General features: G+C 40.4%; 1 protein-coding gene across 6 annotated transcripts in view; it reads right to left on the bottom strand.

Annotated features, from left to right (window-relative positions):
- Positions 1–26,751, bottom strand: part of LOC143162320 (titin-like) — a 245,966-nt gene that overhangs the window by 27,855 nt on the left and 191,360 nt on the right. For all 6 annotated transcript variants that reach the window (XM_076342523.1, XM_076342517.1, XM_076342519.1 and 3 more), the window contains 18 exons: positions 25,453–25,728; positions 25,039–25,338; positions 24,646–24,948; positions 24,105–24,404; positions 23,692–23,979; positions 23,303–23,599; positions 22,911–23,213; positions 22,512–22,817; positions 21,435–21,722; positions 21,037–21,327; positions 20,655–20,942; positions 19,890–20,480; positions 19,692–19,796; positions 19,008–19,205; positions 18,627–18,923; positions 17,917–18,504; positions 17,521–17,823; positions 298–17,403 (listed from right to left, as the gene is read on the bottom strand). In XM_076342523.1, coding sequence (XP_076198638.1) covers positions 298–17,403; positions 17,521–17,823; positions 17,917–18,504; positions 18,627–18,923; positions 19,008–19,205; positions 19,692–19,796; positions 19,890–20,480; positions 20,655–20,942; positions 21,037–21,327; positions 21,435–21,722; positions 22,512–22,817; positions 22,911–23,213; positions 23,303–23,599; positions 23,692–23,979; positions 24,105–24,404; positions 24,646–24,948; positions 25,039–25,338; positions 25,453–25,728 — 22,428 coding nt within the window. The remainder of the gene's footprint in view (positions 1–297; positions 17,404–17,520; positions 17,824–17,916; positions 18,505–18,626; positions 18,924–19,007; positions 19,206–19,691; positions 19,797–19,889; positions 20,481–20,654; positions 20,943–21,036; positions 21,328–21,434; positions 21,723–22,511; positions 22,818–22,910; positions 23,214–23,302; positions 23,600–23,691; positions 23,980–24,104; positions 24,405–24,645; positions 24,949–25,038; positions 25,339–25,452; positions 25,729–26,751) is intronic.

The raw sequence follows: 26,751 nt of genomic DNA, 5'->3' as shown, positions 1-26,751 counted from the left end.
CAATATAGCAAGTATTTACTTTTTGTATTAGCAATTGCACAGGAATGCCATCTGGATTGAGAAAATATGTTTTAAAATGAATTTGTATATTAGAAACATTTTAAGTAAAATGCAAGCAAAATTTTAAATTCAAGCTATTACTTAACTCTTTATCATTTTTAAAACCACAGACATATCTACCACAAAATTATCTTTTAAAATGTAAACATTTAACACTTTTTATATTATTTTGAAGTAAACATTTAAAAACATATATTATTTTAAATATTAACAAATATTTTTCTTAGTAAAACACACCTGTTATTTTTGTTCCCTCCTTGGTCTCAGAAGGCACTCCAACACCATACTCATTTTCTCCAGAAACCCGGAAGTAGTAAATGGCACCTTCTTGCAAGCCAGTCACTTTGTAGGACAGGCGATGACAATTGTTTGTTACAGTGACCCATGCTTTTTTGCTGGCTTCTCGTTTTTCAATAACATAGTTCTTTACAGGTGCTCCACCATCATTTTCAGGAACATCCCAAGATAACACAACAGATTCTTTAGTTACGTCTTTTGCTGCAGTATTAGATGGTGGGCCAGGAGTATCAAGAACTTTGACAATTAAAGTCAAGGTGACAGTGTTCAGGATGTTGTGCAATGTTAATGTGTATTTTCCAGAATCATTTCTTGTTGCTTTTTCAATAGTAAGAGATGTGCAATTTTCTGAAGTATCAATGCTTGCTCGTGTACGGAGATCAGTGTCTGATTTGTTCCACGTTACATTTGGGACTGGTTTGCCTCTGAAAGGAACAGTCATTGTGAATGACCCACCAGCCTTTACAATTAAAGTCTTCCGCATTTCACTGTCAATATCAAAGGCAGGTTCTTCTTCTCTTTCTTTTGCCACCTGAGGTTCTGAGACATCACTTGGTTCACTGGCACCAATTTTGTTAATGGATTTCACTCTGAAGACATACTCAGAGCCTGATACTAATCCAGTTATAGTGTATTCTGTGCCTCTTAAGTTCTGAATAGCAGTTGTCCAGTCAGTTTCATCAGTTTTCTTGTATTCAACTGTGTATCCTGTTACTGGAGCACCTCCATCAAACAGTGGCTTTGTCCACCCAATTGTGATATTTGACCTTGTAGAATCCATAATCTTGGGTTTAGATGGGGGAGATGGCAAGAAGATTGGATCTTCTGCCCGAATCAATGGTGTGGTTTCACTTGGAAGACTGAGGCCAGCAGCATTTTCTGCATAAACCCGGAATTCATATTCACATCCTTCACGGAGACCAGATGATTTCACTCTTAAATCATAAACTGGCTTTTTGTTTACACGAATCCATCGTAGGCTAGTTTTCTCACGCCTTTCAATTACATAGCCAGAGATCTCATTGCCTCCATCAGACTCAGGTCTTGCCCAGCACAGAGTTATCGAATCTTTGCTCACACTGGTGATCTCTAAAGATGTAGGTGGACTTGGAACGGTAAATGGGTCTAGGGCTTTGACAGCAACACTTTCTAGAGGCTCACCAGTGCCATATTTGTTAACTCCCATCACTCTGAAAATATACTCATTACCCTTCAGTAGTTTTGTCACTTTACAGGATGTTGTTCTAAGCTCTCCTTCACAAAGTGTCCATGCAATTCTGCTGGTCTCACGTTTTTCTACAATATAATAATCAATATCTGCACCGCCATTTTCTTGAGGGGATCCCCAAGATAAATGACACTTTTCAGCAGTAAGGCCATTTATTTCTAATGGGCCTGCAGGTGGGCCAGGTCTATCAAGTACTTTGCAATTAATTGCCAAAGATCTTGTTCCTGCAACATTTTGTAATGTTAGTACATACTGTCCTGAATCACCTCGAATACAGTCCTTAATGGTTATTGCAGTAGAGTGATCTGTTGAGGCTATTTCAACTCTAGCTTTTCCTTCAAGGTCCTTGCCATCCTTTGTCCATGAAATCACTGGTATTGGCCGTCCTGCAATATCAGCATTGACTTTAAACACTTCTCCAGCTTTCACAACTACAACATCCCTGAATTTGGCATCCATCATAATTCTTGGAGCCTCTACATCATCTTTTACAGTCACAGGTCCAGTTGATTCAGATGGCTGACTGAAGAGTCCAGCAGCATTCTTTGCAATCACACGGAATTCATATCGCTGGTCTTCTGTAAGTCCACCTACGTCAAAGTATGTTTCTTGCACATTAGTAAAATTACACTTTAGCCAACGACCATCTGGTATCTCTCTGCGTTCAATAATATATCCTGTTACTTTAGCTCCACCATCATATTCTGGTTTAGTCCATTTCAGTGACACACATGTTCTTGTAATATTCGTAACTTCTGGTTGACCAGGAGGATCACATGGATCTCTTGCAGCAACTGGTTCACATGATTTACTGCATTTGCCTATTCCGGCAATGTTTTCAGCATAGACACGATATTCATACAGCAGTCCTTCATCAAGACCTGTAACTTTCATTTGTGTATCAGGTATAAGGCTCTTGTTGACTTTTGTCCAAAGAATGCTGCTTCTTTCTTTACGCTCCAAGTGATATCCTAGTACTCTGCTACCTCCATCATTAACTGGTACCTGCCAAGTTACAATCATGAAAACTTTAGTTGCATGTGCCACATGAGGAGTTCCAGGCGGTCCTGGAGGCTTAAATGGATACTCTGCCACAACAGAAGGAGAATTAGTGTAAGTGCTTTTCCCATAACGGTTTTCTGCACAAATACGGAACTGATATTCAGAGCCAGTGGTGAGTCGAGATACTTTAATTGCTGTTCTTGCAACTGCTGCAGATACTACATCCCACATTGTTGTTGTAGTTTCTCGCTTCTCTACAATGTAATTGCTAATATGGCACCCACCATCGTATGCTGGAGGTTTCCAAGACAGAGTTATGCTTTCAGCACTAACTTCATCAATATGCACATCAGTTGGTGGTCCTGGTCTGTCAAGGACAACTACAGTTAAAGAAGCTGTTGTTGATCCGGCAGCATTTGAAAGATGTAATTCATAATGTCCCAAATCTTCATTTGAAGCTTCCTTGATGGACAGTGAAGTTGAAGTCTTTGATGTCTGAACATTTACCCTGGTTGTCTCTTTTAAGGGATTCCCATCCTTCTTCCAGCTAACGGTTGGAAGAGGTCGCCCTCTGAATGGCACATCAATCTTAAGATCATCTCCAGCTTTCACAGTGAATGTGTTGAAAAGGAGCTCAGCAGATGGCTGGATTTCAATATCTTTTGCAATGATTGGGACACCAAGTTCTCTTGGATCGCTTTTTCCTTTTTCATTAACAGCAATCACTCTGAAACTGTACTCTTCTCCCATACTTAAGCCTGTTATTGTTGCTTCTAATGTTTTCACCTCTGTACATGCACTCCATTTTGTACTTCCTTTAGTTTGCATTTCTACTATATAACCAGTAATTTTACTGCCACCATCACTCTCTGGCTTTTCCCATTTAATTGAAGCAGAGTTACGAGTCACATCAACAAGAACGACCTTTGCAGGTGGAGAAGGTGGTTCAGAAACCTTAACTGGGTCAGGTGTTTCTGCTGGTAAGCCAACCCCATATTCATTTACAGCTAGAACACGGAAGTAATAACTACATCCTTCTTGTAGTTGAGTAATTTTGAAAGAATTCTTAGTGCAGTTGTTTGTAATAGTGGCATATGCCTTTCTTGTGGATTCTCGCTTTTCAACTACGTAGTTGGTAATTTTAGCTCCACCATCAATAAGTGGCGGTTCCCAGGCTAATGCTACAAAATCTTTCTTCACTTCTCCGATTGTCAGGTTTATAGGTGCACTAGGTGTATCAAGCACTCTGACATTAACAAAAGCTGATTTTTTGCCACTGTTGTTCTCTAAAGTAAGATTGTATCTACCACTATCAAATCTATTCACGTTGTCAATGACCAGCATTGTATAGGAACTGGTGACTTCAATCTGAGCTCGCTCACTAATTGTTCCTTCTGCTTTTTCCCATTTAACTTCAGGTTCTGGTCTTCCTTTGATGGTGACGAACAGGCGTAATGTACCACTAGCACGTACAGTGACTACTTTTCTGAGATCTGCATCAAGTTCAATTTCAGGAGGTTCAATCTTGTCCGCTGCTATGACTGTACCAGGTATAGTAGCAGGTTCTCCTACACCTTCTGAGTTGATGGCACAGATGCGGAAGTTATACTCCCGGTTCTCTTTAAGTTTTGTTACGGTGAACTGTTTTGCTTGTAGTCCTGTTGGTGGGGTGCAGGTAGTCCATTCATCAGCAGCAGCTTCTTTTACTTCTACTACATATCCCTTAACTGGAGCACCACCGTCATAAATGGGCTTACTCCAGGCGAGGGAAACTGATGACCTGGAAGTGTCTGTAACCTTTGGATTGCTTGGTGGACCTGGTGGATATAATACATCACAAGCACGATAGAGAATGGATGGCTCACTGGGTTCCCCTACCCCTGCAGCATTTTCAGCAGAAACTCTAAATTCATAGAAATGCCCATCAGTAAGACCTGTTACTCTGAATCGCAAGTCCGTCAGCCTTTTCTTATTGCATTTCGTCCACCGGATACCATCTTTGTCTCGTTTTTCAAGTATGTAACCTTCAATTTCAGCTCCCCCATTGTCTTCTGGGCGACCCCATGTTACCACCATCGAATCTTTTGTGATTGCTGAAACTTCAGGTGTTGAAGGAGGACCAGGGGGTTTGTATGGATTACGAGCCACAATTGGCTCAGATTCCAAGGGTTCTCCAATTCCATATTTGTTCACTGCCATTACGCGGAAAATGTACTCATTGCCAGCAAGGAGTCTGGTTACTTTGTGGTTAAGAGCCTGCATGTCTGTTGCTACTTGTGTCCATGAAAGCCTGCTTGTCTCTCTCTTCTCAATGATATAATGTGAGATACTAGAACCACCATCATGTAAAGGTGGAGCCCATGCCAAGTAGCATTTTTCTGCTGTGACACCTGTAACCTTCAAAGGTCCTTCTGGAGGTCCTGGCCTGTCAAGCACTTTTACAGTGATTGGTATAGATTTTGTGCCACCAACATTTCTGAGGTTAAGAGTATAGTGACCTCCATCTAGTCTTATACAGTCTTTGACAGTAAGAGTTGTTTTCTGAATGGTAGATTTAATTTCCATTCTTGCAGTTGCTTCTTCAAGGTCTTTACCATCTTTTGACCATGTAATGTCAGGAATAGGTTTGCCATGGATATCAGCTTCAAGAACAAAGGTTTCTCCAGCATGAACAACAATGACATCTTTGTATTTAGGATCCAGTGAAGCCCCTGGTGCTTCAATTTCATCTCTGGCAGTAATGGGCCCTGTACTTTCAGATGGTTCACTCAAACAACCTGCTGCATTTCTTGCAATTACTCTAAATTCATATCGTTGGTCTTCAACAAGACCGCTTACTGTAAATTCTGTTTCCAACACATTTGTAAAGCTGGCTTTCATCCAGCGACCATCTGGTAGTTCTTTCTTTTCTACAATGTATCCAGTTATTTTGCTTCCACCATCATATTCTGGTTTTTTCCACTTCAGCGTGATATTATTTCTTGTAACAACAACGGCCTCTGGGCGGCCAGGTGGGTCACAAGAATCTCGAGCAACATACAATTCTGATACTTTGCTGACTTTGCCAATGCCAACAATGTTTTCAGCAGAAACTCTGAACTCATATTCAAGACCTTCTTCAAGGCCATCTGTTTTATATTTGGTGTCTGCAATGAGTGACTTGTTCTGTTTTGTCCAAAGAATGCTGTTCTTATCTTTACGTTCAAGATGGTAGCCAAGAACTTTGCTTCCTCCATCATTAACTGGTTCATGCCATTGTACGATCATATGGTCCTTGGAAGCTGCTGTTACGAATGGGGTTCCAGGTGGCCCAGGCACCTTGTAGGGGTATTGCACAACAACTGGTTTAGAATCCAAAGGAGAGCTCTTCCCATATCTATTTTCAGCAGAAATCCTGAACTGGTATTCAGAACCTGTTTTAAGCTTTGTTGCTTTGATAGTTGTTCTTGCAACAGTTGCTGACACAATGCTCCATGTGGTAGTGCTTGTGTCACGCTTTTCCACTATATAGTTGCTTATCTGACAGCCACCAGTGTAATCAGGTGGATCCCATGATAAAACAACAAAGTCTGCGCTGACTTCGTCAAAGCGGACAGGTCCTCGTGGTGGGCCAGGCTTTTCCAGTACAATTATGCTCAGGTGCTCTGTTGCCGTACCTGCTGTGTTTGTTGCTGTTACTGTGTATTTACCGAAGTCTTCCTTGTTGCTTTCTTTAATATGTAAGATAGTTGATGTTGACGTATCCTGAATATGTAATCTGGTTGTCTGTTTCAGTGGCTGCTCATCTTTTGTCCAAGTAATAGTAGGTTTGGGTCTACCTATAAATGGTACTTCTACCTTCAGATCTTCTCCAGCCTGTACACTGTATGTATTAAACATCAGTTTGAAACTTGGCTCAATTGTCAAGTCTTTAGCTATCACAGGAATTCCAAGTGCTCTGGGATCGCTTTTGCCTTTTTCATTGTAGGCAATCACATGAAACTGATATTCCTGTCCTGGACTCAAACCAGACACAACTGCATTGCATGTTTTGGTCTCACTAACAACACTCCATTTTTCTGTTCCTTTAGGCAGCATTTCAACAATGTATCCCAAAATTCTGCTACCTCCATCATGTTCAGGTTTTTCCCATGTAAGTGATGCACTTCTCTGAGTCACATCGGTGAGTGTTACTTTCCCAGGAGGCAGGGGTGGCTCTGAGGCTTTGACAGCGTCTGTGGTTTCAGCTGGAATACCAATTCCAAATTCGTTTTCAGCCATAACTCTAAAGTAATAAATTGCTCCTTCTGTAAGATTTTCAACTTTAAAACTTGTCTTGCCACACTTAGCACTTACATTTGCAAATGCCTTCCTGGTTGACTCACGCTTATCTATTACATAGTTCTTTATCTTTGCACCACCATCAATAATGGGTGGTTCCCAAGATAATACAGCAGAATCCTTCTTTATATCCTTTACCACTAAGTTTTGTGGTGGTCCTGGTGTGTCCAACACTTTTATTGTAACAAATGCAGATTTAGAACCACTGCTGTTCTCCAACTTAAGAATGTACTTTCCAGCATCATTTCTATCACAGTTGTCAATTGAAAGTTGTGTGTAGTTTATGCCTTTATCAATCTGAACTTTTTCTGTGAATTCACCTTCTTCTCGAGACCACGTGATATCAGGTGTTGGTCGTCCCCTGAACGGTATGTGAATCCTAGCAGACCCACCAGCTCTTACCACTATCCCTTTTCTTAGCTCTGAATCAATATCAAGTTCTGGAGCTTCAAGTTTGTCTTCTGGTTTAATAGTACCAGGAACTGATGCAGCCTCTCCTACACCAACCTTGTTGAGGGCGCACACTCGTAGTTTATATTCTTGATGTTCAGTAAGCTTTTTGATTTCAAATCGAGTGGCACGTACACCTGTTTGTGGAGTAACGAGTGACCATTCGTCTTCATCTGCTTTACAGATTTCTACAAGGTATCCCTGGATTTCACAACCACCATCATAAATAGGTTTACTCCAACCAAGTGTAACTGAACTTTTGGTGGTATCCACAACATGGATATTTGTAGGTGGGCCAGGCTTGAACATGGGGTCACAAGCTTTAAAGTAAGGAGAAACACGGCTTGGTTCACCCACTCCAGCAGCATTTTCAGCAGAAACTCTGAATTCATATTCATGATCCTCTGTTAATCCTGTAACTCTTAATCGCAAATCTGTAATTCGGCGTTTATTGCATTTTATCCATCTGATGCCTGCTCGGTCTCTCTTTTCTACAATGTAACTTATGATTTCACTACCTCCATCACTATCTGGCCGGCTCCAGCAGACAGTCATAGAATCCTTTGTGATGTTGGTGATTTCCAAGGCCTTTGGTGGTCCAGGAACCACAAATGGATTTTTCATCATTACTGGCACAGATTCTAATGGCTCACCAACCCCATACTTGTTAACTGCCATAATACGGAAAACATATTCATTTCCTTCCAAGAGTTTTGTTACTTTCAGCATTGTAGGTAAAACCTCTGAAGCAACAACAGTCCATGCTAGGCGACTAGTTTCTCTCTTCTCTACAATGTAATGAGAAATATCACTGCCACCATCATGAAGAGGAGGAGCCCATGCCAATGAACATTTTTCAGCTGTAACTCCTGTCACTTGGACTGGCCCCTCTGGAGGTCCTGGCCTGTCCAGGACTTTTACGTTTACTGGTACTGTCTTTGTTCCTGCAACATTAGAGGCTTCTAAAATGTACTGTCCACCATCAATTCTAATAGCATCTTTTACAATTATTAATGCACTGAAATCTGTGTTCTTTATTTCATATCTAGCAGTTTCCTCAAGCTCTTTATCTCCTTTGTACCACTTAATGGTTGGTAGTGGCTTTCCGTGAACATCAGCCTCAAGTCTGAATGTTTCACCAGCATTTACAACAATTGTGTCTTTGTACTTTGGATCCATTGAAATTCGTGGAAGTTCAACTTCGTCCCTTGCTGTTATTGGTCCTGTACTGTCAGAAGGTTTGCTTATTGCACCTGCAGCATTCTTTGCAATTACTCTAAATTCGTATCTTTGGTCTTCAGTAAGCCCTGTTACAGTGAACTGAGTTTCAATGATATTTGTGAAGCTAGCTTTCATCCAGCGACCATCTGGTAAGTCACGTTTCTCTACAATATAACCAGTAATCTTACTTCCACCATCATATTCTGGTTTGGTCCACTGTAGAGTAATAGAACTTCTTTTTATTATTATAGCTTCTGGGCAACCTGGAGGATCACATGGGTCACGAGCTACATAGCACTCAGAAACTTTACTTGTTTTGCCTACACCAACAATATTTTCTGCAGAAACTCGAAACTCATATTCAATTCCTTCTTCAAGGTTAGTTGTCTTAAAACTTGTGTCCTGAATAATAGTCTTGTTCACTTTAGCCCATAAAATGCTGTTTTTCTCCTTTCTCTCAAGATGGTAGCCCAGCACTCTACTGCCACCATCATTTATTGGTTCATGCCACTGTACGACCATGGAGTCTTTTGTAACCGTTGTCACAAATGGTGTGCCAGGAGGTCCTGGTTCCTTGTAGGGGTACTGTGCCACAACTGGCGCAGATTCCAATGCAAAGCTCTGCCCATACCTGTTCTCAGCAAATATTCTGAACTGGTATTCTGAACCAGTTTTCAGTTTAGTCACCTTCAGTGTAGTTCTTGCAACTGTAGCTGAAACTGTTTCCCACACAGTGGTGGTTGTATCTCTCTTGTGAACAACATAGTTGGTGATTTGGCAGCCGCCTGTGTACGCTGGGGGATTCCATGATAGGGTAATACTTTCTGCACTTATTTCATCAAACTTCACAGGTCCTACTGGAGGATCAGGTTTGTCTAGAGTTATAATTTCAACAGAGGCAGACTTTTGCCCAACAACATTGGCCACAGTGATTTCATAAGTACCACTGTCCTCTTTGCTAGTTTCTTTAATATTCAATATAGTGAGATCAGTCAAATCACTAACATTTACTCTTGTCGTCTGCCTTAATGGCTGGCCATCTTTTACCCAGGTAACAGTTGGTTTAGGTCGACCTGCAATTGGTACTTCTACTTTCAGATCTTGTCCCACTTGGATACTATAACTGTGAAAAGCGGGTCTTACATCAGGTTCAATCACCAGGTCTTTGGCAACTATTGGAACCGCAAGTGCTCTGGGATCACTCTTACCCTTTTCATTTACAGCCATTACTCTAAAAAGATATTCTTCCCCTTGAGTTAGGTTAGTAATAACCGCTTCAAGTGTTTTTACACGAGCACACTCTGACCACTTCTCACTATCCTTTACTTGCATTTCAACAATGTATTGTATGATTTTGCTGCCACCATCATGTTCAGGTTTTGCCCAGCTTAGCGAGACACTGTTTCTTGTGACATCATCCACTGTTATTTTCCCAGGAGGCTGTGGAACTTCAGCAACTTTTATTGGGTCACTGGTTTCCGCAGGGAGGCCAATTCCATATTCATTCTCAGCAGAGATTCTAAAGAAGTAATAGCAGCCTTCCTGAAGTTGATCTACTTTCCATGAAGTCTTGTGGCAGTTTGTTACAACAGCTGCATATGCCTTTCTTGTTGCTTCACGCTTTTCAATAATGTAATTCTTTATTTTTGCTCCACCGTCCAAGAGAGGAGGCTCCCATGAAAGTGAAACAGAGTCTTTAGTGATCTCTCTGATTTTTAAGTTAACAGGTGCACTTGGGGTATCCAGTACTCTTACACTGACAAAGGCAGACTTTGTTCCACTGTTGTTTTCTAAAGTCAGAGTGTACTTTCCAGTATCAAATCTGTTAACATTGTCTAGAACAAGGGAAGTAAAGCTGCTAGTAGTATCAATAATAGCTGCTTCTCTGATCTCACCATCCATTTTACCCCATTTTACTTCAGGTGTTGGACGGCCTCTGATGGGAACAAACAGTCTTAAGGAACCTCCTGCCCTCACATTTACAATCTTCCTTAATTCCATGTCAAGGTCAAGGTCTGGTGCCTCCATCTTTTCTTCCACAATAACAGAACCAGGAACGTCTGCATGCTCTCCAACTCCTGCTTTATTAACTGCACATATGCGGAATTTGTATTCATGTTTTTCTACTAATTTTTCTACTTCCATGTGAGTATTCTTAATTCCAGTTGGAGGGGTACAAATTGCCCATTCACCATCACTTACATCACATTTTTCCACAATGTATCCCTGAATTTCAGAGCCACCATCATAGATAGGTTTACCCCATGAAAGAAATACTGAAGATCTTGTAACATCCACAACTTTAGGATTATTGGGTGGACCTGGCTTGTAAATAGGATCACACGCTTTGTAGTAAGTGGAAGGTGGGCTTGGTTCACTAAGACCAGCAGCATTTTCAGCTGAAACTCTGTACTCATAATCATGATTTTCTATAAGCCCAGTCACTCTGTATCGCAGTTCACTTATCAGGCGTTTGTTACATCTTGTCCAGCGAATACCTTCCTTATCTCGTTTTTCAAGGACGTAGCCTAGGATTTCACTACCACCATCTGAGGCTGGCCTTTCCCATACAACTATCATAGAATCCTTGGTAATGGCTGTGACTTCTGGTGCCTTCGGTGGAAGTGGCACTACAAATGGGTTTTTTGCGAGTACTGGTTCAGACTCAAGAGGTTCACCAACACCGTATTTATTTACTGCCATGATGCGGAAAACATATTCATTTCCTTCTAAAAGTTTTGTAACTTTGCAATTCAGGGTTTGCACATTTGAATCAACAACCATCCACACCAAGCGACTTGTTTCCCTTTTTTCTACAACGTAGTGCGAAATATCGCTACCACCATCTTGTAGCGGCGGTTTCCATGACAGCATGCATTTTTCAGCAGTAACGCCTGTAATCTCAACAGGTCCTTCTGGTGGTCCAGGTCTATCAAGAACTTTGACATTAACAGGAACTTTCTTTTCACCTGCAACATTCTTTGCCAGTAGTACATACTGACCACTGTCAACTCTAATGGCTTCCTTCACACTAAGGCTTGTTGCAAAATCGGTACTTTTTATTTCCATACGAGCAGTGTTTGTCAGCTCACGATCACCTTTTAACCACTGAATGGAAGGTATTGGTTTGCCATGAACATCAGCGTCAAGTCTGAATGACTCACCAGCATGGACTACAATAGTGTCTTTGTATTTTGGATCCATACTTATATGAGGTGGTTCTACTTCATCTCTTACTGTAATTGCCCCTGAGCTCTCAGATGGTTCACTGAAAACACCTGCAGCATTTCGTGCTATAACACGGAACTCATACCTCTGGTTTTCAACTAGACCAGTTACTTCAAATTGGGTATCAATGACATTTGTAAAGCTTGCTTTCATCCAGCGACCATCAGGTAGCTCCTTCTTTTCAACAACATAGCCTGTGATCTTACTTCCACCATCATACACAGGTTTCTTCCACTGAAGTGTTACTGAGCTTCTTGTGACAATTATAGGTTCTGGACGACCTGGAGGGTCACATGGGTCATGTGCAGTATAGCATTCAGATGCTCTACTTGCCTTTCCAATGCCCACTATGTTTTCTGCATAAACTCTGAACTCATATTCAAGACCTTCCTCAAGGCCAGTTGTCTTAAATTTGGTATCTGGAATAGGTGTTTTATTCAGTTTAGCCCACAGAATGCTGTTTCTTTCTTTGCGCTCCAAGTGATACCCAATGATCTTGCTACCACCATCATTGACTGGTTCATTCCATTGTACCACCATGCTGTCTTTTGAGACATTTGTTACAAAAGGTGTTCCAGGTGGACCGGGAACTTTAAATGGGTATTGGGCTATGATTGGCTCTGAAGTGAGATAGATACTCTTCCCATACCTGTTCTCAGCTGCGATTCTGAACTGATATTCACAGCCAGTCTTTAATCGACATGCTTTTATAGTTGTTCTTGCAACAGTAGCTGACACAATCTGCCAAGTGGTGGTGGAAGTGTCTCTTTTTTCTACAATGTAATTTTTGATAGAGCTACCACCATCATACTTGGGTGGTTCCCAGGAAATGGTAATACTATCTGCTGTTACTTCATCTACTTTTACTGGTCCGGTTGGAGGTCCTGGTTTGTCAAGGACAACAATATTTAGGGTCTCAGTTGCTTCACCTGCAGAGTTTGTAAGTTTAACTAAATATGTCCCCACATCTTCTCTGCATGCTTCTTTTATTGTTAACACTGTGTTATTTTCTGAACTTTCTGCATTTACTCTTGTAGTCTGCTTCAATGCCACATTATCTTTATGCCAAAACACTGCTGGTTTGGGTCGACCAACAAAAGGAACATCAACCTTTAAGTCCTCTCCTGCTAGAACACTGAAGGTGGTAAACAGTAGTTTGAAAGCAGGTGGAATCACAAGATCTTTTGCAACAACAGGTATACCCAGCTGGCGAGGATCACTGATACCTTTCTCATTCTGAGCTGAAACACGGAAGGTGTATTCTTCACCTTGGATCAATCCTGTGATAGTGGCTTCAGTAACTTTCACTGTAGCACAAGTTGACCACTTTTCACTGCCTTTGCTTTGCATTTCTACAATGTAGCCCAGAATTCTGCTACCACCATCATGTTCAGGTTTTTCCCAAGATAAGGATACGCTATTTCTTGTCACATCCAACAAAGTTATTTTCCCTGGTGGAAGTGGTCTTTCTGATACTTTTACGGATTCTGAAGTTTCAACTGGAAGGCCTATTCCATACTCATTTTCAGCTAGGACTCTGAAGTAGTAGTTGCAGCCTTCTTGCAGTGAATCAACTTTCCAGCTGGTCTTGTGGCAATTGGCATTAACAGTTGAATAAGCTTTTCTTGTTGATTCACGCTTTTCAACAATGTAATTTTTTATTTTAGACCCACCATCTATGAGAGGAGGCTCCCATGTGAGTGTAACTGATGATTTTGTAACTTCTTTTATTTTCAAATCTTGAGGTGCCCCTGGGGTATCAAGAACTCTGACGTTCACAAATGCTGACTTACTACCTGAGCTGTTTTCAATTGTCAGTATGTATTTGCCACTATCAAATCTATTTACATTTTCCACAATAAGTAGAGTATAAGAGCTTGTCGATTCAATGCTCGCTCTATCCAAAGATTCCCCATGTTCTCTTGTCCATTTTACTTCAGGTGCTGGTCTTCCTTTAATTGGGACAAAGAGCCTTAGAGTACAGCAGGCTCTAATAGTGACAACTTTACGTAGCTCTGCATCAAGTTCAATCTCTGGAGGTAGCATTCTTTCTTCAGCTTTTGGAGTCCCAGGAACAAGAGCAGGTTCTCCAAGACCTTCAGAGTTCATAGCATATATCCGTATTTTATACTCTTGATTTTCTTTCAGGTCAGTGATGGTAAAAGAAGTGGCCTTTAGACCTACTGGTGGAGTTACAATCTTCCACTCGTCTTCTTCAGGTAGTGCGATCTCAACCATGTAACCTGTGATCTCTGAACCACCATCGTATATTGGTTTGTTCCATGCTATTGTAATTGAGGACTTGCTGCTATCCAAAACACGAGGATTACCTGGGGGACCAGGCTTAAATACAGTATCACAAGCTTTATAGAATGGACTGGTTGGGCTTGGCTTACTGACTCCAGCAGCATTTTCAGCCATGACTCTGTATTCATATTCATGGCCTTCTGTCAGTCCAGACACTTTATAACGTAAGTCAGTAACAACCCGTTTGTTACATTTCACCCACCGTAGACCAGCCCTATCTCGACGTTCAACAATATAGTTAGTTATTGGGCTTCCACCATCAGAATCAGGATGGCCCCAACAGACAACCATAGAATCTTTTGTAATTGCTGTAACTTCAGGTGTTTTAGGTGGATCAGGTGGCACATATGGATTTACTGCAAGAACGGGCTCTGATTCCAGAGGCTCACCAACTCCATATTTGTTAACAGCCATAACACGGAACACATATTCATTGCCCTTCAACAGCTTAGTAACCTTCAGTTTAGTTAATGGAACTTCTGTGGCTACAGCTGTCCATGCCAATCTACTGGTTTCACGTTTTTCAACCACATAATGGTCAATCTTTGCTCCTCCATCATCCAGTGGAGGTAGCCATGACAGCACACATTTTTCTGCAGTGACTTCAGACACAGCCAAAGGCCCTTCTGGGGGACCAGGTCTATCAAGAACTTTAACATTGAAGATATGCTTGGCAAAGCCACCAGGATTTGTTGCAGTAAGTGTATAGGCACCACCATCTCTTCTTGAAGAATCTTTATTGATAAGAACAGTAGAGAAATCTGCTATTTTTATTTCTAATTTTGCTGTGTCTTCAAGTTCTTTCTCTCCTTTTGTCCATGTCATAGTTGGTGGAGGGCGACCTGAAACATCAGCCTCAAGTCTGAAAACTTCACCTGCTTTCAGCACTAAGGTATCTTTGTATTTAGCATCCACCCTTATCTTTGGTGCTTCAATGTCATCTCTACAAGTTATTGCATCTGATGGCTCAGAGGGCTGACTAACAGCCCCACCAGCATTCCTAGCAATCACACGGAATTCATAGGCAGCATCTTCTGTCAAACCACTTACAGTGAATTCAGTCTCTAGTATATTGCTGAAATTAGCCTTCAGCCAACGGCCATTAGGAAGGTCTCTTTTTTCAACGGTGTAGCCAGTTATCTTAAAACCTCCATTATATTCTGGTTTAGTCCACTTCAGTGTAACTGCATGTCTTGTAATGTTCAGAGGTATCGGCTTACCAGGTGGATCTATTGGGTCTAGGGCAAACACAGGCTCAGATGGCTTGCTTGGCTTACTCTTCCCAGCCAGATTTTCTGCTATAACACGGAATTCATATGCAATGCCATCGGTAAGTCCAGTTGATTTAAAGATATTGCCTGATACCAACATTTTACTTACAGTCTGCCAAAGAATGCTATTTCGTTCTTTTCTTTCAACATGATATCCCAGAATTGGGCTTCCACCATCAGTAACTGGCTCATTCCAGCTAATGGTCATGGTTTCTCTGGTGACTGCAATCACCTGAGGAGTGCCAGGAGGCCCAGGTACCTTAAATGGGTAGTTGGCAACTACAGACTCTGAAGTAATGGCTGGACCAATTCCATACCTGTTTTGAGCTTTAACACGGAACTGATACTCAACTCCAGTAGTAAGACGAGTGGCTTTAAATGTAGTACGTATCACTGTTGTTGCCAGTTCAGTCCATGTGGTACTGTCAGTTTGACGCATTTCTACAACATAGTTACTTATTGGTACACCACCATCATTCAAAGGAGGCTCCCATGAGAATGTTAGAAAGTCAGATGAAATTTCATCAAATTTGATTGGTCCAGTAGGAGGTCCAGGTATGTCATGAACCTGAACTGTGATTACTTCACTAACTTCTCCAACAATATTTTTAGCTGACAGTGGATATTGACCACTATCACTTCGTTTACATTCATTGATGGTTAGTATGGTTGCAGTTGCAGTATTTTCATAATTTACCCTTTGTGTTTGCTTAAGTATCTGGTCTTCTTTCTTCCAAGTCACAGTAGGCCTTGGACGACCAAGCACAGGGATTTCAATCTTGATATTGTCACCAGCTTTGGCAATGACTGTTTTCTGGTAGATACCACGGAGGTCAAACTCTGGTAGCATCGTTTGCTCCTTGATAATAACTGGCCTGCTTTCTCTTGGGGCACTTCTTCCAGCACTGTTAACTGCCATAACCTGGAAAGTGTACTCTTCATTTTCAGTTAGATTCTTTACTACACAGTCCAGTGTTTTTACAGTGGTGATATGTGCCCACTGGTTGGTTCCTTTTCTCTGTGCTTCAATTACATACCCAGTGATCTTGCTGCCACCGTCATGTTCTGGTTTTGGCCAAGCCAGGCTAACTGAGTTCCGTGTTACATCCATAATATTAAGGCTCTCAGGTGGGGATGGTGCCTCAGAAGCTCTTACTGGTTCTGCCGTTTCAGCTGGTTCACCAATACCATACTCATTTTCAGCCAGCACTCTGAAATAGTATTCACACCCCTCAGACAAATTAGGAATCCTGAAGGAACACTTCTGGCAGTTGGTTGTGACTGTTGAATATGCTTTCCGAGTCGATTCACGTTTCTCGACAATATAGTTTGTTATACGTGAACCACCATCTATCAGAGGCATATCCCATTGGAGGGTGATGCTGTCTTTGGTTATATCTCTAGGCTTAAGGTTTATCGGTGGACCTGGTGTATCCAAGACTTTTACATTTACAAAGCCAGTCTTCTTACCAGCAGCATTTTCAAGAGTCATTACGTATTTTCCTGCATCGTATCTGGTGCATTCTGTGACAATCAAGAGTGTAAAAGAATCGGTATTTTCAATACTGGCACGTCCTTTGAGTGAAACATCATCTTTTGTCCATGTAACTTCTGGAGTTGGACGTCCTTTAATTGGCACAAAAATCCGAATAGTTAATCCAGCTCTAACAACAAGTGTTCTTCTTAGCTCAGCATCTAATTCAAAGTCAGGAATCTCTTCCCGCTCTTTGATCTCCACACTTGGAATTACTGCTGGTTCGCCGACACCTGCAGCATTCATGGCAGAGATTCTGAAACTGTATTTGGCTCCTGTCTGCAGATGAGCAACAACAAACTGCGTGATTCTTAAAGCAGTCCCTGTCGTGTCTTTTACCCATTCTTCTTCTCCTTCCTTTTGATGCTCTACTATATAGCCAATGATGTCAAGACCACCGTCATAGTGAGGCTTGCCCCAGGCTAGAGATGCACTTGTCTTTGTAGTATCAGTCACTCTTGGATTTGCAGGTGGACCTGGTGGGTCTGAAAAGTGAGGAAAAGATAAAACATTACATTACAAAGGAAGTCACTCTTATGCTGTCTGAATGTGCTCCCCACCCATCCCACCCACCCCCAAAAAAGAAAAGGCATGATACTAACATGCAACATCCTTGCATATGACTGATTTTGAAGCATCACTTGGTGGTCCAACTCCTGCTCTATTTTCTGCACTGACACGGAATTCATATTCATTTCCTTCCAGGAGACCAGTTACTTTGCATCTAAGGTCTGAAACTGGTTTCTTTGTTGCTCTGACCCATCTTAAACCTTTCTTTTCTCTTCGCTCCACATAGTAACCTGTGATTTCACTTCCACCATCATCTACCGGCCTTTTCCAGGTAACTGTGACAGTATTTTTAGTCACATTTGTTACTTCTGGTTTTCCAGGAGGGCCTGGGGGACCTGATAAGGAAGAAAAAAGTACAGTTAAAACAAAAACCAAGTATTCCAAGATTAATAAAAACACACTGGAACTTCTTAGCTTGTTCTACGTACCAAATCTATCCACCATTTTAACTGGTTCTGATTGTACTGGTTCACCCTTGCCGTATTGATTTACTGCTGAGACACGGAAAACATATTCATTTCCTTGAATGAGCTTGCTAACAACATGCCTACAGCTTTCAATATTTTCAGCAACCAATGTCCAGAGCAGTCGGCTAGTTTCTCTCTTTTCAAGAACATATGATTTGACTGGTGATCCACCATCTTCTGCTGGAGGTGACCATGTAAGAGTCGCTTTTTCTGCTGAAACATTGCTGATCTCAATAGGCCCTGGAGGTCCTGGAACGTCTAAAACTTTCACATGTACGCTCTCCTGCTTAGTGCCAAAAGGATTGGTTGCAGTGATTGTGTATTCTCCAGAATCTTTTCTGGCTGCATATTTGACAGTTAGAGTAGAAGACGTTGGTGTGGTTTCAATGTGCACAAGCTCTGAAGGTCTAAAATCTTTTCCAGCTTTTGACCATGCTGAAGTTGGAGGTGGTTTGCCACGGATACTAATAGCAGACACTGTAATGGTGTCTCCTGCTTTTACTGTTAAGCCTTCCTTCAAAGTAGGATCGATAACAATGCTTGGTGCCTCTGTCAAAACAAACAAACAAAAACCCCTGAGTGTTATAACAAGAACATAAAAAAAAAAAAAAAAGAGGATTTGGTATTAATTATTCAAATAAAATTCTACATTTTTACTGCCGTCTACATACCATACTCATCCTTGCATATTATGGTTCCTGTGGATTCAGATGGAGGACTGATAGCTCCAGCAGTGTTCTTTGCTCTAATTCTGAACTCATATTTGGAGCCTTCAGTGAGGTCAGTTACAGTATATGCACAGTCTGGAACATTCACATGATTAGCTTTTGTCCAAGCCTTTGAGGGTAAATCACGCTTTTCAACAATATAGCCAGTTAACTTATGTCCACCATCATATTTTGGTTCTGTCCAAATGAGTGTTACCGAGTTCCTAGTTACATTGATAACTTCAGGTTTCCCAGGGGGATCTAGAAGAAAAAATAATAAATAGTGGTCAAGCAAAAGTTATTTGAAATTTCAGAATTTTCCTTTTTATTCTCCTGATGACTTACCAATAGGATCAAGTGCCACAACTGGTTCAGATGGCAGACTTGGTTTACCTACTCCAGCCATATTGATTGCCATTACTCTGAATTCATATTCCAGACCTTCAGTTAACCCTGTCACTCTGAAATCTTTCATTCTTATTGGCGTTTTATTTGCTCTTTTCCACAGAAGACTATTTCTTTCTTTGACTTCAATGTGATAACCTAGAAGATAAATGGTGAGATGAAAATATGAGGGGTTTTTGCATTTCTTACAGCATTGTGAAACATCATACTGCCTGTATGGCATGTCACATAGGCATTGTGCAAGAGGAACACTGAAAACCAGGTTAAGAAATGGATGTGGACATACATTACAGTTGTATGTAATTGCAACAATGAGATGTTTGTAAATGCAAATTGCTAATTTTATAGACTCAAGTAATGTAACACATAGGTGAGTTTGTTTTTCTTTCTTTATATATTTTGGCTCTGTGCAAAAATATTGTTTCTCAGTTAGTCTTTCCCCAATTTTTAAGTTAATTTTTTTAAAACAAATCATCGTAGAGAAAGAGTAGGAAGTAAAACAGTGAAATCAATCAATCAATCACTCAATTTAAAGCATAAACACCTGATAGTTTTATCTTACCCTTTGACAGAGAGAAAGAACTATTAAGAACTGAAACACTAGGGAGGCTTTTGGAGATATACCTGTGATTGGTGAGCCTCCAGTTCTTTTGGGATCAGTCCAAGTTAAAGCTACAGATTCACGCCGAACATCAACAATGTTGGGAGGTGGAGGGGCATCTGGCACATCTAAACAATATAAAAAAATGCAGTAACATTACAAATAAATACCACTCCTAAAACATTTTTTTTTCAATTTTGAAAATTATAATGGATACTTACCAAATGGATGTTTTGCAATGACAGGGTCAGATTTAAGACCTTCACCTACTCCGTATTTATTTTCAGCCCTGATCCTGAATGTATATTCATTTCCTTCATGAAGTCTTGTAACTCTAAATGTGGTTTTCTGGACTGCAGAGGCACAAGTCACCCACTTATTGTTTACATTATCTCTCTTCTCTAGGACATAGTTAGTGATTTCTGAACCACCATCATCTTTTGGAGGGCCCCACTTTAAGGTTATGGCATCGGCTGTGACTTCTTCAAACTTCACTGGACCTGTTGGTATGCCGGGTTTGCCAACAACTTTCACAGAAATAGTGCCTTCCTTGCTGCCAACAACATTCTTCAGAGTTATTGTGTATTTTCCAGCATCAGCTTTCTGGCAGTCATGTACTACAAGTGTGGTGTTAACTGCTGTAGATTCAAATGCAACTCTTCCACTCTCAGTAAGTGCCTGGTCTTCATCTTTCTTCCAAGTTACAGCTGGGACAGGCTTGCCTTTAATTGGGATTTTAAGACGGAAATTGCTACCCTCTTTAGCTATATAGCACAAATCAGGTAGATCTCTTAAATCAAGATCAGGTGCCACTGTAAAAATAAAAGAAACCGATTATTCAACTATGCAAAAATTCTGTGATAAAATTAAGATGCTGTTTTAAAGGCATCTGATTTGTATGCATGCATAGTAATGATAGTAAGCATAAAATAAATGTAATTTGGGTAAGTGAAGCACTGAATTAATGATCTTAAGTTGTTTCTTACCAACATCATCTCTTGCCACAATTGTGAGCTCTGTTGGAGTTCCATATCCAGCATCATTTTGGGCTTTCACTCTGAAAGTGTATTCTTGTCCTTCTTTTAGGTCTCTCATTGAAAAATGGAGGTTCTTTGCCCGCATGACTTCTTGCCATTTATCTTCACCAATCAGGACCTCGACAACATATGCAAAAATACGACTTCCACCATCACTGATAGGTTTTTTCCATACTAAATTGCATGATGATTTTGTTATAGCTGAAGCTTTTAGATCCACAACTGGCCCAGGTGTTTCTAGAAGGAAGAAAAGCATAGTAAGTGTCTATCCAAGCTAAAAATAAAAATTATTTGAATACTAAAATAGGTGAAATGGATTCATTTTTCCTACCAGAAGCTTTAACAGCATCACGAGTTTCACAGGGGTCACCAATACCATATTCATTTTCAGCAAAAACCCTGAAGAAGTAAGATTTGCCTTCTTCTAAGTTAGTTATCCTGCAGCTTGTTTTTGGACATTCTGTTGTTACTGTGGACCATGACTTTCTTTCTGCATCACGTTTTTCAACGACGTAATTTGTGATTGGACTGCCACCATCTATTAGAGGAGGTTCCCACGTAATGAAGGCAGAATCCTTAGATGCTTCCTTTACAATCAGGTTTATTGGAGGGCCTGGAGTATCTAGATAAAGACATCAACCCCATATTTGATTTAGTAAACAAAATACAAAAATTTATCAGTTAAAAAGTTAACGAATATATTATAATGGGGAAAACTCTGGCACTTACCAAGTACTTTTACAACAATAGTGTATGCCTTTTTACCACAGATGTTCTCCAGACTGAGGACGTATTTTCCAGCATCATATTTGTTTACATTTTCACAACGCAGGAAGGTATCAAAATCAGTTGACTTGATGTCTAATCCTTGTCTATCTCTTAGGTTGGCACCCACTTTAGACCATGTAATCTTTGGTGGTGGACGTCCTCTTACTGGCACATAAAGTCTCATTGTGACTCCAGCACGCAACACAAGGACTTTCCTTAGTTCTGCATCAAGTTCTCCTTCAGGAGGAACTGTGTGTTTAACAAAAAACATGCAATTAAAACATCATCTTTAAAACTATCACTAAAGTTACTGTGACAAAAAGTCCCTCTTTACTGGCATTTACTAGATTAATGAACTTGTTCTCATGCCCATGATGATATTAGTGAGTTAGTGTCCTGACTCCCATTTTAAGATCATTTGCAAATTTGGCTTTTTTTGCACTGATTTAGCTTCCTTTTTTTCTGCCTTTTCCACCATTTACATTACTTATCATATGAAGAAGTCTCCTAGTTCCTCTAGAACTCAAAGGAGTTTCAAAGCCTCCTGGACTGTACTGCTTATCTTGAACCAAGACAGTTCTGTAAAGCAATGCTTTTGTACATACAGCAAAATGCATACAGAAGCCAGCATGGCTCTTAAGGAGTAAGTGTCATATAATTAAATAGTGTGCCACACAGATGCTTAGAATAGTAATCTTGGCTTCAATTTGGAAGACATGAAGAAGACTGAAAGTTTTAAGAATAGAAGAGAGATCTGAAAAGTCTAATTTTAGGATTAGAGAAAGAAAAAAGTCTTGAAGACCCAAAATAGGAGGCAGAAGAGTATCTAGCATACAAATGAAAAAAGCAGACACCAGTCAGATTCTACTCAGTTCCTAACCGCCCTCTTCCAAATTAGCCACTTTTAGCCTACTTTTTTGAGAAATGACACATTCCAAATTAATCTGCTTCTGTGATCTGTGACAAACCCTGTCTTTGGAACCCATCCCATGAATTAAAACAAAAGTCAACAAGGTAATTTGTTTTCAGTGAACATACTTAAAATGTCTTTGGCAGTGTGTTTATCAGGAACATCACTGGGATCACTGTATCCAATCTTATTGACAGCATAAACGCGGAACTGGTACTCTGTATCTTCTATCAGCCCTGTTACCACAAATCGCGTAGCCTGTAAGTTCTTGGGGAGATTGCATCTGACCCAGTTGTCTGTGTCAGCTCTTTTTGCTTCCACTAGATAACCAATAATAGGGCTTCCTCCATCATATGCTGGTTTGCTCCATGACAGGCTTATCGAATTACGAGTAGTATCAACCACTTTTGGGAAAGCAGGTGGGCCAGGAGGATCTGAGAATTAAAATAACATAAAGTTATCATACCAAATGCTGTACAAAAGTATTTGGAAATAACCATGGAAAATATCTAAGACTTTTAGCTTACATTGAGGATCACGAGCGTACACTGCTTTAGATGGTGCGCTAGGCTTGCCAGGTCCGGCCTTATTCAACGCTATCACTCGGAACTCATATTCTGTTCCTTCTTGGAGTCCAGTAGCTTTAACAGTTCTTTCAATGACAGGCTTTCTGTTTACCTTTGTCCAGTTAAGAGCCTTAGTTTCACGCTTCTCAAGTATATAACCAGTTATTGGGGATCCACCATCACTAGCTGGTGGCTTCCAGCTAACTGTCATAAAGTCTTTTGTTACATTGCTAATTATCGGTGGATCACAAGGTCCGGGTACATCTGTGAAGATTTATTTGAAAGTTATGTTCACATTCATAAGTGTACACAAAAAAACAGTGACTAATGAAGCTATCCCACAACGTACTTACCATATGGATTCTTAGCAACTGCTGGTTCAGTCAAGATAGGGTCTCCAACACCATATTTGTTTTCAGCACATATGCGGAACTGATACTCATGTCCTTCTATTAGTTTCTCCACTGTGCAGCTTGTAATGGGTACGTTGGCACTGACTTGGGCCCAGTTTGGTCTGCTTGTTTCACGCTTGTCTACAATGTAGTTAGTAATTTCTGAACCTCCATCTTCCAGAGGAGGCTCCCAAGAAAGCATTGCACGATCTGCATACATATGCTTGATTTTAACGGAGGCCGGTGGACCAGGCTTATCTAGAAGAATTAACATCACATTGTTACAGCTCTATCTCTTGCTATATCATTTATCTATAAATGTATTTATTAACAGACAGTCTTTAGCTTACCAAGTACTTTAAGCTTAATGGTTGCTGACTTTGATCCACTTGCATTTTCAGCAGTAATAGTATAGTCTCCTGTTTGCTTCCTGTTAACACTGAACAACTCAACTGTAGCAAGATTTCTCTTAGTGGTGATCTTAACACCTTCAGATGGCTTTAAAACTTCTCCTTCTTTCTTCCAGGTGATTGTTGGCATCGGCTTGCCATATACATTTGCCTCCAGACGCACATTAGTTCCAGCTTTTACTGTAAGCTGTGATTGCATAGACAGGTCCAACTCTATTCTGGGGGGAACTGAAAGGAAACAGCCGAAGAGTTAATCAATCTAGTAAGAGGTAAACATCTCATTCTTCACACGCGTATTAGTTCAATATGCACAGATTCTTACTGGAGTTCTCAAATGCTTTTATGTTTCTTACCATTTTCTGGATGAATGGTCACTGGATCAGAAGGTTCTGAAGGTCGGCTAATGTTAACTGCTGTCTTGGCAATTGCTCTAAACTGATATTGAGCATTTTCTTCCAAATCAGTAGCAGTGTACTCTTCTAGGGGTATTTGGTGTGGAGTTGTATTGCACCGAACCCACTTATCACCAGGTAATTTGCAAGCTTCAACAAAGTAGCCAATAAGTTTGCTACCACCATCATGCTTTGGTCTTGTCCATACCAGTGATACAGTACTCTTAGTGACATCAATCACTTCAGGTTTTCCAGGGGGATCTAGGGCAAATAAGATCATATTACAGTCTGTTTTGCCAAAAAAGCTAACATATTAAAAAATGGCTTTAATAGTGCTGGATCCTATTTACACATATCCCACACAGTGCACTCACAGTGCAGTCATGGTAAACATGAAAATATAAACATAAGGGCAAACTGAAGATCATGAAGAGTTGCAGATATATTGAAAATGACCATAAAAACAGTAGTCTGTTGCAAATTATTGGTGTGTTTGGCTTACCAACTGGTGCTCTTGCTGTGACAAACTCAGTTGGTTTACTAGGTTTACTTGCTCCAGCTCTGTTCAATGCATAAATTCTGAAAGTATACTCAAGACCTTCAATAAGGCCCACACAAGGGTATTCTGTGGAGCGCACAGCTGTGTCATTAGCTTTCACCCACAGTAAACTGTTCCTTTCTTTGCGCTCAATGAGATAACCGGTGATTGGACTGCCTCCATCACTATCTGGTTTATCCCAGGCAACAAAAATGCAGTCCTTATTGACCTTCGTAATACGTGCATTCTTTGGTTCACTAGGAACATCTAGAAAGAAATACAAAGATGGATATCAATTATACGTTTTCCTACTAGGAGGACTAAAAAGAGAAATGGTGCTCTCAAAAACTGACATACCAAATGGGAACCTTGCAATCATCTTGCCAGAAGTAAGCGGCTCAGAAATCCCAAAACGATTTTCAGCACGAACACGGAACATATACTCTTCTCCAGGAATCAGTTTTCCAATTCTGCAGCTTGTCTTTGTGACAGAAGCTAAAGCTGTTACCCAGTCTCCTCGGCTTACATCACATTTCTCAACTACATAGTTTGTAATATTACTGCCACCGTCTTCAAGAGGTATATGCCATGCAAGAGTGCAAGCATCAGCATCTATTTCAGAAATATCAAATGGAGGCTGTGGTGGACCTGGTTTATCTGCACAAAAAAGTATATTAAGAAAAAAGGGATGAAAGGAAATGGCAACCACTGGAATATACTAAAACTATTTTTCTATAAAGCTGGGTTTAAAAATAATCAAATGGAACATACCCATGACTATCACTCTGATTTTCTGACTATCAGTACCAGAGCTATTTTCTGCAGTAAGAGTGTAAAAATCAGAATCTTTTCTAGTCACATCCTTAATGATAAGAACAGAAGACTTTTCTGCTTTATGCACAGCAAGGCGACTGGATGTAAGTACATCTTGATCTCCTTTCAACCATTTACAGACTGGCTGAGGCTTCCCATATACATGAGCTTCAATTCTCAGTTTCTTTCCAGCTTTAATGTGAACATGATCAGGCATCAGGATCTTAGGTGGGACTGAAAAAAAATCACACAGAAACATATAAATTCAACTTCTGTGACAAATTATTTTTTCTTATGTTTTCATGTGAAAGTTCTCTGCTTCTCTCTCAAGTGGAATCATCAGTAGGAATGACTTGATAATTTTTAATTTAGGTTCCACTTATGGATGACTAGAGATTCTGCAGTGGGCAATATCTATTCTAGTCTTACTTTTACATTCTTGTACTGTTTATAAGAGAATATTTTTGAGTTTGGATTGCCTTCTCACGTGTTTATGTAGAGACTTGTACACTATTAATGCATGAAATTATTCCTCTTTATATCTAGAACTTGTCGTTACTCACTTATTGCTGACTTTCTACAAGACAAACATGAAGGAGGAGAAAAGAAAGACTGAAGTTCTCACTGAACTAAACCTATTTCCACAGTCAATCTTTTTATACCCCTGAATTATTCTTCAAGTATAACCCCTTCTCCTATTTCTTTTGCACAGAATCTTTCCAATTTCTTCCAAAAGAAACGTGGCAGTATGTTTGGTGTACTTTTCTTCCTGCCACGGGCTAGTTTTCATTCTCTTTTGCTCCTATACCTCCCTCTTCCTCTTTCCACGTCACAAATGAAGAAGGTTCTTCTTATCTGCCCCTTACCCCTACGTCTTCTGTGCCTCAGGGACCCTACCACCTTAATTAGGCCAACCTGTCCTCCCTGCCTTTCGCTTTATAATCTCAACCAACTCTACAATATAAACATCCTGTTTTCTCTTATCTTTAAACAACTCCCACTTTTGGCCCCATTTATCTCTCAAACTACCACTCTGACTCTTTTTCTCTTTCATTTTAAGTTCATTGAAGGTATTTACTATTTCTCCTTAGTTCCTATCTTCTGGTTCCAACTGAAACCACACCTGCAAAATTCTTTAATAATTCTGAATTAGTGGTCAACTCTCATCCTTTCTGACCTGTCAAAATATTCAATACAGTTAACCATAATACTCCAAATGACTTCATAAAGCATATGTCTTTCTGGGAATCACTCAAA

This window comes from Aptenodytes patagonicus, chromosome 6 (assembly GCF_965638725.1).
Source record: "Aptenodytes patagonicus chromosome 6, bAptPat1.pri.cur, whole genome shotgun sequence".
NCBI lineage: Eukaryota > Metazoa > Chordata > Aves > Sphenisciformes > Spheniscidae > Aptenodytes > Aptenodytes patagonicus.
The sequence above is the reverse complement of the archived record's forward strand: the minus strand, read 5'-3'. Positions and strand labels throughout refer to the sequence as shown.